Below are 16,701 nucleotides of genomic sequence, written 5' to 3'. Positions count from 1 at the left end.
TATTTTGCCTCCTCTGGAAGTCACTTCCCTTTAAGGCTGATATTAAATTTACCGTCAGCTATAAATAAAAAATGTACACAGCAGTCCAACAATCCAGAATACACATTAATTCCATCTTGGAATGAAAACTACGCATTAGCATTTTATCATACTTTAAAAAACTCACTAAACTGTATGCTTGAGCCAGACTTGGAAAACTCATACCAAAAGCTTGTTGAAACAATTACTAACACCTCTTTGCTTCTTGGCTTATCGAAAAAATTATTTAATACTCCAAAAAACTCCAGAAAAAATAATAAACCTTGGTTTGATCAGGAATGTTACAACTCAAAAAAGTTTGTTCAGCAAAATTTGAAAATAGCAAAAATCAACAACTTTCTACCAAATTATAAAAATGCTTATTTGGTTAGTAAAAAGCAGTATAAGACAATGATTGATAACAAGAAAAAATCTTATACAAACAATTTTACGCAGGCTTTAAGTAACGTTCGCGATCAAAAAAACTTTTGGAAAACGATCCAGTATTTTAAGGGAAATACAGTTAAAACTAATCTAGATATTCACACGTGGGAATTATTTTTAAATAATATTTCGCAAGAGAAAATTGTCGATAATACTCTTTTTTTTTGACGTTCGTTGTCCTATTTTGGACGCCCCTATATCTCTTGAAGAAATTAGCAATACTCTAAAACAATGCAAAAATGGCAAAGCCCCCGGACTAGATAATATTACATTTGAGTTCTTGAAACACCTCCCAAATAATTGGCTATTATATTTAAATTGCTTGTACAATCGTATTCTAGATACCGAAACTATGCCTTCAGCCTGGTCTAATATTATATTAACAATGTTGCACAAGAAAGGTTCCCGTGAAGATCCAGAGAATTACAGAAGAATTGCTCTAGTAAACTATTTAACTAAACTATTCACGCAGATATTATCTAATCGATTAACGATATGGCTGGACAATACTTCCGTTATTCCAGAATGTCAAAATGGGTTTCGTCAAGGCAGGGGATGTCTAGATAATATATTTACCCTCACTTCAGCTGTTCAGCTACAACTGCGACTTAAGAAAAGAAAAGTCTTCGCTGCTTTTATAGACCTCCAAAGAGCATTTGACTAAGTCGAACATATCTTGTTATGGAACAAACTTTTTCAGTGTGGCATTAGCGCTAAATTTATTAGATTAATTAGATTCCTGTACGCATCGGCTACCTTCCAGGTTCGCTCAAATTCACAATTGTCACGACAATATAAAATAACGGAAGGTGTTCTTCAAGGAGAATGCTTAAGCCCGACTTTGTTCTCAATTTTTCTTTCAGATGTGGAGGCCTTTTTTAGGGAGGCAGGGGCAAAGGGAATTAATATTGATGGTAATACTGATATTCTTCTATTACTCTATGCCGACGATTTGATAATATTAGGAGAATCAGAAGTTGACATGACCCGTAAATTACGAATATTGGAAACCTACACCTCACAGAATAAACTGACTATAAACACTTCCAAAAGCAAAATCTTAGTCTTCTCGAGGGGTGGCCATTTCTCCAAGGAGCGAGGATTCCTACTAAATGGTCAAAAACTTGAAAGCGTTAATAAATTTAATTATCTGGGTGTAACGTTTGGTAGTTCCTCGTTATTTCGAGAGATGGCCGTTACTACGATTGCTAGAGCCAAGCAGTCTATAGGAGCAGTAATGAACCTCTTGTCTAATGCAATAGTAAATTCATGGGAGACGAGAATTACATTATATAATTCCATTATTTTAAACTGTCTTTCTCAGTGTATATCTGTCTGGGGTCTGCGCTACTCAAATACTCTAGAACAAATTCAAACTAATTTCTTTAAGAGACTGCTGCATCTACCAAAAAATACCCCCAATACTTATGTTAGGCTAGAAGTTGGCCAAGTTCACTTAAAATACTTAATTTTTAAAATATCACTTAATTGGCTTGAGAGAATTTTACTTATGGACTCCTCTAGGTATCCAAGAATTTGTTATAACCGTCTTCGTCAGCTATGTAACAATAATGACAATAATGAGAATTATAACTGGGTAGTTCAGCTAAAAAATTATTTTTCTGAAATTGATGCAATAGAAACTTGGAAAAATTTATCATGGGGGTTACTGAGGCATCAAAGAAACGGTTTGTTATTAAAAATGAAAGAAAAACTCTTCCAAGATGACTTATCAGCATTAACAAGTTCTCGCTATTCTTTGTACTATAAACATTTCTCACACAATAGGCAACCGCAAAGCTATTTACAAATAAAAACTCCCATATATATTACAAGACTTTATTCACAAATCAGACTTTGCTCTAAACTTTACATAAAATTTTATTATAAAGGGATTTCGTATCACATCGACCAAACTGAAAATTGTTCAATATGTAATTTACACAAATTAGAGACTCTTTCCCACGTTTTGTTGGAATGTCCATTATACTCGTGTTTTAGATCACCCCTTATTCGATCATTTGTAGAGAATACCGAGAGCTTTTTTCTGTTTTTAAATACAACCCATTCTCCCACTGAGATTAAGGAACTGTGTACATTTTTTATTAATGCACTCAGATTGCGTTCATTTATATTAAATGAATAATTGTAACTAAATCTCCATTAAGCGTCGACTATTTATGTGTAATAATTTGTACTCAACCTCTTGTTATATGATTTTTCATTAGAAACAATAAACATATCTATCTATCTATCTATCTATCTACCATGAAGGAAGGGAAAAAGAGCTACTTTGGTCATATATTAGGAAATGAAAAATTTGAGTTGATGCAATTGGTTATAAAAGGGAAAATGGAAGGAAAAAGAGGACTGGGGAGGCGACGCACGTCTTGGTTGGAAAATTTAAAGCAGGAGAGGAGCATGGTGTGAAAAACAACGATAGAACTCTTCAGAACCACTGCAGATAGAGTAAATAAAATGTACCGTGATAATCGCTAATGTTCTTAAAATATGAGTCATACGAAGAAGAAGAAGAAGAAGAAGAAGAAAAATAAGAAGGAGAAGAAGAAGACACACTGTTCCAATTATTTTAATAGCAAACTGCTGAGAGTATTTAGTATATAATTTTTAATTTGTTATAGGTGGAGTCGAAGCAATCAATTATATAAAAACTAAACATTCAAAAGATCCTGATCCAGGCTATCCTGATGTTGAACTATTAATGATTGGAGGAGCTTTGAGCACAGATTTTGGTTTTGTTTTTAGAAAGATATTCAATATTCCGCCGAAGGTGTATAACAAACTTTTTGCTCCATTGGAAAATAAGTACGTTTATCAGGTAATATTATTAGTTTTTCATAATATATAAAGTAATTTTAACATCAATCATTAGTATAAACTTCTAATCTACATGACCCATCGGCGGTCGTATCTTCTTTGTAACATCAACGATTGCACCCGGTTTGATTCCGGATGTGATGACCATTATTTATTTTATACAGGATATGGAAATTTATCTTCTTCAAGTTCCATCTCCGCGACCATATCGCACCGTCGTTTAAAGAGTGTCATAAGTCAAAAAACAAAGTTTCAAGAAAACGACGTTTAAAGTTTATTCTACAACATTTTCGGGTCTAATTCAAAAACTAATAAAATTAGACTACAATACGGTTTCGATATATACTCCCATTTGTACCTCGTCCTCCCTACAGGGCGTCTCAAACTTAACATAAGAAAAACATTTCTTTTCTTCCACCCGGTATAAGTACGAACAAATCTACTATAAAAATTCAGCAGAATTTTCTATATCCCTAACTTTTGACGAGCAGTTTACTTGACCCATACACGTGACACTTAGTGAGATAGGAGTTTATAGTTTTATTAAACTGTTGGTGCAATAAAACCGACTTTAAAATTTTTTGAGTTATGACACTCTTTGAGTGGAGGTGCGATATTACTATCCGTTAAAATAAAAATTGGTTCCGAAAAGTAAGGAGTATTATTGAAGATCCCCTTTCAGGCCTACGAAAAATCGTACATCGGCTAGACCAATCGAAGAATGGTTAGGCGAAATCAGGGCCGCGCCATGGCTTTCAAGCGCCCCGGGGACAGAAATTTTAGGCGCCCCTTTCCTCCTCCATTTGTAAGTAGTTTTTTGCAACTTAGTGAATCGGTATACCGTATTCGCTCCGTGCGTGACTATGGTGGGGGTACCTTGAAACAATGCCAACGTGAGTACTGGCGAAATATGACAATATTGGAGCTATCTTTGCAATGTCATTGTCATTGTTTGTACAAAAATCTTTGTCAAAAATGGTACATAACTGTTACCTATTTATCATATGCTTAACGTTAAATTGTGAGATCCAAAAATTTCACAAAGCGAAAACCTACAAACTATTTGTTTCATTTTTAATTATTTATAATGGGAAATAAGCCACAATATTATTAAAAAATGATTTTTATTAACGTTTCGACGCCCAAATCGGGTGCCGTTGTCAAAATACAAAATACTACTAACATAAACAAAAATGTTGTTGCTTAGTAAAAAAATTCTTCTAATTTATTTAATTTGACTCATTTATATCGGCAATTCAGATACATATGATGCATTTTAAAGTAGAAGACTTTAAAATGATATTGCCAATATTTATGAGTTGCGTTCCTGGGACGACTTTACTGAAAGATAGTTCATTCGATTACATGAAATCAACTCCAACTCAAGAATATCCGTCACAAAAAAATCATAGCATGTGATCTGTCTTTAAAAAGGCAACCACATGCAACGGTGACATTAAAACTCTCGCGTTAGATCTTTTTTTTTACTTTGTTTCATCATCATTCTCTTTGCCTTTATCTCTATGCGGTGTCAGATTTACTATTTGCATTTCTCCATAAGTTTCTGTCTTGGATTATATCGATATTAATCCCCTTTATCGACATGTCCTGCCTAAGCCTCTCCGCCCAGGTCTTCTTTTGTGTTCCTCTCTTACTCCTTCCAGGTACCTGCAGTTCAAGAATTCTTCGTATTGGGTGACTGACGTCGCGATGTTCAACATGACCAAATCATCTTAACCTATGCTCTCTCATTTTGGCATCTATTGGTGTCAACCCTAGACTTCCCCTAATATACTCATTCCCAATCTCATCCTTCTTTGTCACTCCAGTCATCCATCTAAGCATTATCATTTCTGTCACATGGATTGGGTATTCTTCTTTCTTTTTATCTGTCCAACATTCACTTCCGTACATCATAGCTGGCCTTAAAGGTATTTTACAGAAGTTTCCCTTCAGCTTCACTGGAATTTTTCTGTCACGCAACAAACCACTCGCTTCATTCCACTTCATCCATAATCCATCCATAATCCATCCAACTCTAATTCCACTACATGCATCTCCATCTATTTCTCCATTACTCTGTAATACCGATCGTAGGTAGTTAAAACTATTACTTTTCAAAAAGTTTTAAATCCTTTTCCTCAAGAGCTTGTCTCCACTGTTCCAGTTTTTGTTCTAAGTCGCTTTTACTATTTCATACTAACACTACACCAACAGCATACATTAAGAACCAGGGAATGTTAAACAATTACTAATATACTGCTTCTCCATTCGCCTCGCATTTGTCCAACGTCCATAATTATATTAAATAAACCTGTCAGCCACCTTGTTCCTGTCCCTGGTAACGCTCTCCACACTTCCCCAGAAATATCATCTTTTCCAACTGCTTTTTCTTTAATTATTCTTGAAGTGCTTGACTTCACTTCTTCGTTATTTACAAAAAACAACGATTACACTATCACAGAACAAACATAATATAGTTCAGAATATATAGTTCAACATATAGTTCAGGCAGTATAATAGTTCAAACATATAGTTCAGTTGAGATAAATAAGGTTTCGTACACTTATGGGATCAAAGTAATACTAGCTGCTATTTTTATTTACCTACGATTGGTAAGTTTACAATTTTACAATAAAATATTGCTAATATTTCTGGTTTGATTTCACATATTTTTAAGTGGGTAAAATCCTTCTTGTCCTTAGTCAATGTCATTACTTTTATTTATTGTTACTGGTAATTTCGGTATTGTCAAAAAAATTTTTCGGCACCTACACGCGCCTTTTTAATACGGCGCCGGGGGGCACCGCCCCTCTTCGCCCTTATAGACGGCGCGGCCCTGGACGAAATGAACATAGAAATAAAAAAAGGAAAATGACGTCCCCAGCACAACCCGTCATTAACACAGCAAATAAAATGAACTTAATTGAAACAAAGATGCTAGCTAACATTGAAAATAGAAGCAATAGAAATGGCAAAACACCTAAAAATTTAAATAAAAGAGATGATTAAAGACTCCTAATTGCGCGGAAACTAATTGTACATAAAAACGATAAAAAAATTAGCGACGAAGACTCCCTCCACTAGAGTACATACAGGACCAATCACAAGGAACGCTGCAAGATATTTAAACACAGCATTCAGTAACATCAACAAGAAGCAGAATTAATCTGACTTGGCAATGATGAGAGTGGCATTGCCGAAACGTCGTCAATGCAATGGTTTTCCTAATAGCTTCAGTGTCAGGTGCAAATCCAATATATAGATATATATTTTATATATTGTATATTATTTAAAATAAATGATATAATTATTAATAATAAGGTCGGGATGAACATGAATCGACGCTATATTTATAATGAGGCAGGTTCAAGAGAAATCATTTGATTACAACAAACCAGCATATTTATGTTCGGAAGGCATTAGACAGGGTCAAATTAAAGGACATTATCCATTTATTGTACGCAAGAGAGATGCCTATAGGAATAATTAAAACTGGGAATAGGATAATCTTCCTGACTTCCTGAGTCCTCTATTGTTCAAGCTGATCATGGATAAAATTAAAAAAACTAAGAACTAAAAAGGGATACAAAATGGGAGAAAAGCAACTTAAATAATCTGCTATTATATACAGACGACGCAACAATACTCTCAAAGTGAAGATGATTTTACAACGTATGCTGCACCAATTTAATATAACCGCTAGATTTAACATGTTAATTTTCCCAAAAAGACCAAATGCATGGTTATAACAGCAAATATAATAAGATATAAATTAGAGCTGGAGGGACAGATAGTAGAACAAGTAATGGAGTTTAAATATCTAGGCATCATACTATCTAGCTACGGAAAGCTCGAAACAGAATTGGAAGATCAAGTGAATAAAGCAAACAGAGGTACAGGTTGCCTGAATGAAACAATATGGAGAAATAAAAATATCAGAAGAGAAGTGAAAGGCAGAATTTATAATACAGTCATCAGACCAATAATGACATACGCAGCCGAAACACGACCTGATACAGAAAGGACAAAAAGAATGCTACAAACAGCAGAGATGAAAACCCTTCGAAAAATCGATGGTAAGACACTATGGGATAGAGTTAGAAGTGCAGATATACGACAGAGATGCAAGGTAGACAACATTAATAACTGGGTTAAAAACAGAAGAGTAGAATGGAACGAATACATAAGCCGAATGACAACAAATAGACGGCGAGAGACGGTTCCCCAATAGGAAGATGATCAGTGGGAAAACCAAGAAAACGATAGAATGACAACTTACTCGAGGCACATTGAAAAACAGACAGAGTTATGTCTACACAAAAAAAGAAGAAGGAGAAGACATGATGTAATTTTATTCTAACCTATCAAGAATATTTTATTCATGGTCACCTAAGAAAACTACAACTACATGGTCACTTGTATGTATCTATAGATAGCGAATTACGTAATCTGTAATGAATTCGGAATTATTTTTCTTATTTTATATGTATCGTAGACAGATAATAAGTGCCATTCAGACATTTCGTAATTGGTCTATAAGATAACAACTCATCCATAAGTATCTTTTATGTTAAAATATATTGTATTTTTCCAAATTTGTTTGTTTACAACTCAAATTAGATTGGATTATATTACTTATTACATGTTTATCACTGACCTTCCTATAATAAGATGTTCCTTTTCATAACTAGGACCCATCTTTAATAAGATTTTGTATAAAATAAGTTTCTTCTTTATTTTAGGTGACGCCAGTTTTACTTCATCCGGAATCATACGGTTCTATCAAATTAAATAAATCAAACCCTGAAGGTGCTCCTTTGTTTTATGCTAACTACTTTTCGGATCCAGAAAATCATGATATCAAAACATTCATTGCAGGAATGAGAGAGCTTCAGAGGATCAACCTGATGCCGTCTCTGCAAAAGGTGGGAGCTAAACTAGTTGATATACCAGTGCCCGGTGAGTTTTTAGACATACACACATACACACGCAAAAGACAATGTCTTTAATATGAGTACCGAGTCATGAAGGGGTGCATAGGCATGAACTAACAGATATGTTGGCAAAACAAGACTCAAGAGAAGCTTTTGAAGACTTTCTGTGGCATCATTATCTATATAATAAATCTATTGAAGCTAATTTATTATTATTTACTAATTATATTAATGATGTCATAGTCAACAAGAACCAGGTAGACGTGGTATACACTGATTTCGCCAAAGCCTTCGATAAGGTCAACCATGATATTCTATTAGAAAAATTATTATACTTTGGGCTAAGCAATTCATTGCTAGAACTTTTTGTAACGTAGTTGACCGATAGATGGCAATTTGTATCATATAAAGGAGATAAATCGGAGGTTTTCCTGGTGGAATCAGGTATACCACAAGGTTCAAATTTAAGACCGCTATTATTTTTACTGTTTGTGAATGAATTACCTTCTTTAATTACATCTCGGTGCCTTTTATATGCGGATTATTTAAAAATATTTAGAGAAATTAAAGATTTGAATGATTATTTTCAATTACAGTACGATTTAAACGAGATTTATGATTGGTCAATACGTAATAAACTGTATTTTAATTTGAACAAATGTACGATCATGACATATAGTCGTCAGGCAAACCCTAGTTATTTTAGGTACAATATGGGAAATAATAACTTACATAGGGTCAATGAAGTGACGGATCTTGGTATTACGTTTGTAAATAATTTAAGTTTCAACTTACATGTGCAAAATATTATGTGTTAGTCATACAAAATGATGGGACTTATTAAACGTGTAACATATAAATTTCAAAATATCGACTCAATTAAACGGCTCTTTAATTCATTTGTTAGAATCAAATTAGAATTTGGGAGTATTGTCTGGAGTACCTTATTAAATAGTGGTCATATGCGGCAAATTGAATCAATTCAAAACAAGTTTATTAAATATTTATTTTACAAAAAGCATAAAATATCGCCAGAATATGATTCGTATCAACCATTAAGAAAAGAATTTAATATAAAAAAATTAGAGCAAAGAAGACTTCAATGTTGTTTAATTTTTCTCTATAAACTATGTAATCACTTAATAGACTCGCCTGATCTTTTGGGGCAAATACAATTTTATATCCCGGATCACAGAGCCCGTCCAAGAAACATATTATTTTTTGTAAATACTTCTAGCCCACTTAATAAAATGTGCCAAATTTACAACGATTTAACAACAACCACTTGTCTGGAATTATTTGGAATAAACTTGCAATTATTTAAACGTCTATAGCCTAATAAAATAAAAAAAAGTCAAAATGTAAATTCGTACAGGTTAAAACAAATTTTATATCAAAGTTTAGGTGGGTACAAAAGATATTTTCAAGAAAGTATCCAAATCATACAAGGGGATCATTGTTTAAATAAATAAAAAGGGGTCATTTTTGCAAAAAAAAACTTTTTTAACTGCTGAGGTAATTCACTTATCAATGAAGGTATATGGGATTTTTTTCTACAAAGCTGAAGGGTAAATCTTTCACATAAGACTTACTAAATTAAATTTGACCCCCTATTTATTTAAATAATTGTATATAAAACTTAAAAAACAAATTCGCAAATAATTATTTTTAGCGTTTTAAATAAGCACTATAAAATATCTTATTTTACAGACTAAGTTGCACTATGTTACCAGTATTAAGCAAAAAAAAAAATTGGTCAAAAAATATTTAATATTTTTTGAGATATTGAAGTTGTTTATTAAATGTTACTATATTTTCAATTGCAAAAACGCGGTTGTTGCCAAAGAAATATTCACCTGCTTAAGATCTCATTATTTTTATTTTTATGTATATTGTCGATAATTGTATGGATATATTCAAATTTCAATTAAACTCCCCCCTAAAATGGCATTTGAAAATCATTTGAATTTTTTACTAATTAACACAATTTTTTTGTCGTTTTTTCTTCTTCCTTTTTTCGTTGGAGTTATATTACTACGGGCCCTTTTAGGGTTAAATTTTATTAAGAATGTCGAGTCTATGAGATCTAGATTGTAGACCTAAAAATATTAAGATTTAACTAAAATCTCTTAAATAAAATGTGGCTACTTACTGAGTTACGGGGTGTTTTATTTAAAAATTTAAAAATTATTGTTACCAAGTACTTTAAAACTATTTAACGTATCCTTATCATACTTGGCAGAAAGTGTGGCTATTATACACCCTACTAAATTGTGATTAATAAACGTTTCTAGCTAGTGCCAGAGGCGTACGAGAGGGGATAGTGAATAATTTACCCTTCCCAAATTCTACGCCACTGAGTGAATTACTATTCTAACGAAATTTTTCGATTCTCCAATACTTTGTATGTAAATAACTTTATTGGTATCGATAAAGTCATCAGTTTGAGAGATATTGGAAGTTTAAAATGAATGAATGAATGAATCAAAATAACTATGCCGTTTCATTTTTAACGTCCAATATCTCGAAAACTAATGTCTTAATCGGTACCAGTAAAGAGTATATTATTTACATATAAAGTATTGGAGAATCGAAAAATTTCGCTAAAATAGTAATTCCCTCAGTGGCGTAGAATTTGGAAAGGGTCAACCATTAACTATCCCCTGTCGTACGCCTCTGGTAGTAGCTAGAAACTTTTATTTGTCACAATTTAGTAGACTGTATAGTACCCACACTTTCTGACAAGTATGATAAGGATGCGTCAAATAGTTTGAAAGTACGTGGTAAAAATAATTTTTAATTTTTAAATTAAACACCCTGTAACTCAGTAACCAGCCACATTTTATTTAAGTGATTTTAGACCAATCTTAATATTTTTAGGTCTAGAATCTATAACTTAGAGATTCGACATTCTTAATGAAACTTAACCCTAAAAGGGTCCGAAGTAATACAATTCCAAGAAAAAAAAAGAAGAGGAAAAAAAGACAAAAAAATTTGTTAATTAGTGAAAAATTCCCAGAAATCCATTTATCGAAACGGCATTTCAAAATATTTAATCCCCGCGACGTTATTAAAAAAAAACAAATTATAAACAAATTTGAATAATTTTCAAATGTCATTTTAGGGGGAAGTTTAATTGAAATTTGAATTTATCAATACATTTATCGAAAATATACATAAAAATAAAACTAATAAGATTTAATACAGGTGAATATTTCTTTGGCAACAACCGCGTTTTTACAATTGAAAATAGAGTAACATTTAAAAAACAAATTCAATATCTCAAAAAATATTCAATATTTTTGGACTAGTTTTTTTTTGATTAATACTGATAACATAGTGCAACTTTTTCTGTAAAATAAGATATTTTATAGTGCTTATTTAAAACGGTAAAAATAATTTTTTGCAAATTTGTTTTTAAAGTTTCATGTATAATTATTTAAATAAATAGGGGATCAAATTTAATTTAGTAAGTTATATGTGAAAGATTAACCCTTCAACTTTGCAGAAAATAATCATATAGACCTTCATTAGTAATTGAATGACCTCAGCAGTTAAAAAAGTAATTTTTTTGCAAAAATGACCCCTTTTTAATTATTTAAAGAATGATCCCCTTGTGTGATTTGGATACTTTCTTGAAAATATCTTTTGTACCCACCTAAAATTTGATATAAAATTTGTTTCAACCTGTACGAATTTACATTTTGTTTTACATGTAGTGAAATTTTATTTTACTAGACTACTATTGCATGAATAATATATAAAGAGAGGTTTTTTTTATTATTATTTTTAACGTTTTTGCTGGTAAACAACTGTCGTTTTTGTCTCTATTACCTCGAATTATTACATTATGTGCATGTTGTACTAAACTGGTGTCATTGTAGATACGGATACATGTAAGTAGGGAAACCTGTTTGTATCTGTTATTAATAAATAAATCATTGAATATGCTATAAAAAACGAGGTTCAGAAATATCTGATAAGGAATCATCAAAAGAAATGGAGACCCACTCAAGGGCAAATCCGAAGCTGAATAAATGTTACATGTAGGAACATTTTGGCATACAATTCATTGGGTTGAGGTGTATTGATCCAGGAAGATGAAACACGAATCATTCGAGTCTCAATGGTCTCCAGGCACTCCTGCACAACCCCACCTCTAGCACGCGGATGCGCTATGAAAGGCCACTATCATAATAATGCTTATCATGTGAGAGTATTGGGAAACGAGACTCCCGATTGACGTCTTCACCGCGTGAAGTCCAGGACAGCGTAAGGATTTTTAGTCCCGTGGTTTTTTCCGTTTTTGTGTGTTTTGTAGCCGAGAATCAGTCTGCAGAAGTCTACCAGAGCCTCTTGGCTGAGCAGACCCAGAGTCTCAACACTCGGATGGGAAAATAGATCCCTCTGGCCCGGTTTCTTAACATTTTGTTAGTAATTTTTTGGCCGGCATGGGCTATTTTTTTCGTTAGTTTTTTTTGTTATTTTTGTTGTGTTTTGTATGAATTTTTGGGGAAAGTACCCCGCACAAACCTTATGGAAATTAGGTCCCAGTGGATTTCGTTCATACTTTGGGAAAATACTCTTTGAAGCATCCTGATAAAAAGTTCTCATGGACACAACTCAATCGTATGAAAGATTTTCAAGATATTCTGGCACAAACTTGGAAAATTATAAGATTTACTGGGTATTCCAATTCCCTGAGTTACTGGTTATCTGGCAACATGTAGAAGTTTGGCATTAAATTGATATAAACAAATTACTCATGGGTTTTTGGGATCGCTAAACAGAATATGCCAACAGAATTGACCTCCTGAGGACGTAATGACCAGGGTCACTGCAAGGGACGTCATCTTCTAGAGTTTCGATGGTTTCCGGTATTTAATTGATGCAAATGAATTACTGGAGGGTTTCTTGAGGTCGCTAAACACGAATATGCCACCAGAACCGACTCCCGGAGCACCTGGTTTCCAAGGTCAATGAAAGGGGCTCCTGGAGTTTCGAGGGTCTTTGGTACTACATTAATGCAAACGGATTAGATATAGGTTTTTGGGGTTGCTTAACACGAATACGTGATCAGCATAGACACAGGAGCACCTGGTGCCTAAGACAGGTTATCTTCTGGAATTTCGGAGGAATTAAATGGAGGAATCAAATGGATTACTCATAGGTTTTTATGATGCAAATGAATTACTGGAGGGTTTTTTGAGGTCGCTAAACACGAATTTGCCAGCCGAACCGACTCCCGGAGCACCTGGTTTCCAAGGTCAATGAAAGGGGCTCCTGGAGTTTCGAGGGTCTTTGGTACTACATTAATGCAAACGGATTAGATATAGGTTTTTGGGGTTGCTTAACACGAATACGTGATCAGCATAGACACAGGAGCACCTGGAGCCTAAAACAGGTTATCTTCTGAAATTTCGGAGGAATCAAATGGAGGAATCAAATGGATTACTCATAGGTTTTTAACTTCAGAAGATAACCTGCCTTAGGCACCAGGTGCCCTGTGTCTGTGCTGATCACGTATTCGTGTTAAGCAACCCCAAAAACCTATATCTAATCCGTTTGCATTAATGTAGTACCAAAGACCCTCGAAACTCCAGGAGCGCCTTGGAAACCAGGTGCTCCGGGAGTCGGTTCTGGTGGCATATTCGTGTTTAGCGACCTCAAAAAACCCTCCAGTAATTCATTTGCATCAATTAAATGCCGAAAACCATCGAAACTCTAGAAGATGACGTCCGTTTTAGGTCAAGGCCAAAGTAAAGGTCGCCATTGGATAGCCAGGAAAATATCCTAGACTACTAGTACTTTTTCTTGATCCAAACTTCTACATGTTGCCAGATAACCAGTAACTCAGGGAATTGGAATACCCAGTAAATCTTATAATTTTCAGAGTTTGTGCCTCTATATCTTGAAAATCCGTCATACGATTGAGTTGTGCCCATGAGAACTTTTTATCAGGATGCTTTAAACAGTATTTTCCCAAAGTATGAACGAAATCCACTGGGACCTAATTTCCATAAGGTTTGTGCAGGGTTCTTTAAGATATTGATCTGGCGAGGATGGGAGTTGGTCGACCGTTGCAGTGCTACTTATATGCTATCTCTTCTTAGTCACTGCCAAAGAGTTGCTCTTTGGATCCTCTGTGTTTTCATTGGTAGAAGACGTCATACCATATGATCTGTCGCAGGATGTGTTCGAGATGGTCCTTCAGTTAGGCGAATTTTGTTCTTGCCGTCCATCTTGTCGAAGGTAATAGTCTGATCTGTTGGGTGTCTCTGAAAAGGACTCTTTCCGCTACGCATCGAGGAATGTTCGCTGCTTCTCGTAGTGCTATGTTGTGGACAGCTTGGATCTTCTTTCTGTTCGTCTTGAAAGTTTATCCCCAAGCGAGAAATGCGTATGTTAAGACCGGCAATGTGATTCTGATGATGAGCCTTGTCTTTGTTCTAAATGTTAATTTCCTTTTTCTCCCAGTAAGGTTTCTGATATAGGCTTGTACCATTTTTGATTTCTGTACTCTTATTGTAACATGGAATGTGAACGTGAGACCCTTGTCCATAGTGACCCTGAGGTACTTTGCTTCATTTGACTATCCGATGACAATGTCAAATATCTTTAGTCGTTCGGCTGGTACGCTAAATCTCTTACTAAACATCAATGCTTGGATTTTTTCCGGATTTACTCCAATTTTCTGCTGTATGCACCATTATTCTAGGGCATCTAGTGTTGTCTGAAAGTTTCCAGTTGCAATGTCTTGGTTTATGTGCTAGACCACTATTGCCGTGCCGTTTGCATAAGGACATATCATGGTACCTGGTGGTCTGGGAGCAACAGCGGTGTATGTTATACAACACCCGAGATAGAACAGTTTCTGAACTGTGGTACTCCTCCCTACGGACTTACGACTTTGGATAGGCCTTGCCTATGCGAATCCTGGAGTTTCGTTTTGCTAGGTTCGAGGTCACTAGATCTGTTATAGCATTGCTGTATCCATATTTTTTAATTCTGTAAATTAGTCCTTTGTGATAAACATTGTCAAATGCTTTGCTTAATATTGTAAAAGGGCACTCTATTTACCTCTATTCCAGCTGTTTCACCCTCAAGAGCCTTTTTTAAGATCTTTTTCGAGCAATCATTAAAAATAATTGGCGATAATACGCATCCCTATCTTACTTCCTAGGTCTTCGTAAGACTGCATGCTCCGGAATACTCTCTATCGTTAAAGCTTGCTGCGATGTATTCTGTAAGTCTGAGTATCTGGTGTTCAGTTTAATGTCGGGTTCTAAATCTGAATTGGGCTGCTGGTTAAACCTGTAGTCTTTCTGTTTCCTCTTCGAGCCTTAAGTGTATTACTCATTCAGCACTTTTGCTGACTGCTGGTAGTAAGCTTGTTGGCCTAAAGTTCTGTAGAAAATAATGTTTTTCCCTTGTTTGTGGATTGTAATCACATGGGCTTCCTTCAATCGATTAGGGAATCTTCTCAATAACATCAGTACGTTTATTATGTTGGTCAGATAAACGACTGATTTCACAGGAAGGTATTTCAGAGTCCTGTGGGCTATTGCCTCTAGTCCAGGTGCTTTTTTCGGTGATTTTTTCCGAATCAGACCTACTTCTTTTGGAGAAAATAATAGTAGACTGTCGTTCCTAATCTAAATATACTTAGGATGTTCATTTATGCTCTTGTAAAAATAGGCCGCAGATTGTGTCAATAGGCAATCTACTGGAGTGTGTTTATTTAGTTTACTGGTCAATTTCTTGGTAAATTTTGTTGATAATATGCTGATCTGATGTCCTGCGGATAAGATAGGAAGAGCTGCAAAGACATATCTTTAATAAAATGGTTCTTTTCAGATTTTTTTGTTTGATTTCATCACTTAGTAACTTTCATATTATGAAACGCGTTGAAACGTTCTATAAATACGATTTTTTATTTTGAATTATATATGAATGTCTTTTTTAGGTTGCGAAACCTACGAGTTTAACTCTGACGACTACTGGGAATGTGCTCTACGATCGTTAATAGGAAGTTATTACCATCAAGTAGCCACTTGCAAAATGGGCCCATCATCGGATCCGGAAGCTGTGGTAAATCATCTCTTACAAGTACATGGCATTAAGAACTTGCGGGTTATTGATACGAGTATAATCCCCCACCCACCCTCATCACATAATGTTGGTCCGGCGTATGCTATTGGCGAAAAGGGAGCAGAAATATTAAAGAGCCACTGGAATATTTAGCAAAGAGTTTCTGAACTGTAAACAAAATTTTTTGTTTATAATTAATATAATATAATTTATAATATAATTTATAATGTAATTGTTTTTTAATTTGTTTTTTTAATATTACATTCGTGAAGGCATTAGTGGCAGTGGAGGACACAAAATGAAGGAAGATTTAACGAAGAAAAAAGTGTCGTGAAAGACAAAAAAAGAAATATATGGTAAAAGCAAAACTATA

General features: G+C 34.4%; 2 protein-coding genes across 2 annotated transcripts in view; one reads left to right on the top strand and one right to left on the bottom strand.

Annotated features, from left to right (window-relative positions):
• The window catches only part of LOC126891991 (glucose dehydrogenase [FAD, quinone]-like), a 37,651-nt gene extending 21,091 nt beyond the window's left edge, over positions 1 to 16,560 (top strand). The window contains exons 7-9 of the mRNA XM_050661367.1: positions 3,105 to 3,301; positions 8,046 to 8,262; positions 16,204 to 16,560. Coding sequence (XP_050517324.1) covers positions 3,105 to 3,301; positions 8,046 to 8,262; positions 16,204 to 16,481 — 692 coding nt within the window. The 3' untranslated portion in view covers positions 16,482 to 16,560. The remainder of the gene's footprint in view (positions 1 to 3,104; positions 3,302 to 8,045; positions 8,263 to 16,203) is intronic.
• The window catches only part of LOC114339236 (protein NDRG3), a 658,690-nt gene that overhangs the window by 208,870 nt on the left and 433,119 nt on the right, over positions 1 to 16,701 (bottom strand). The window lies entirely within an intron of this gene.

This window comes from Diabrotica virgifera, chromosome 9 (genome assembly GCF_917563875.1).
Source record: "Diabrotica virgifera virgifera chromosome 9, PGI_DIABVI_V3a".
NCBI lineage: Eukaryota > Metazoa > Arthropoda > Insecta > Coleoptera > Chrysomelidae > Diabrotica > Diabrotica virgifera.
Note: the sequence above shows the minus strand (reverse complement) of the source record. Positions and strands in the feature narration are given on the sequence as shown.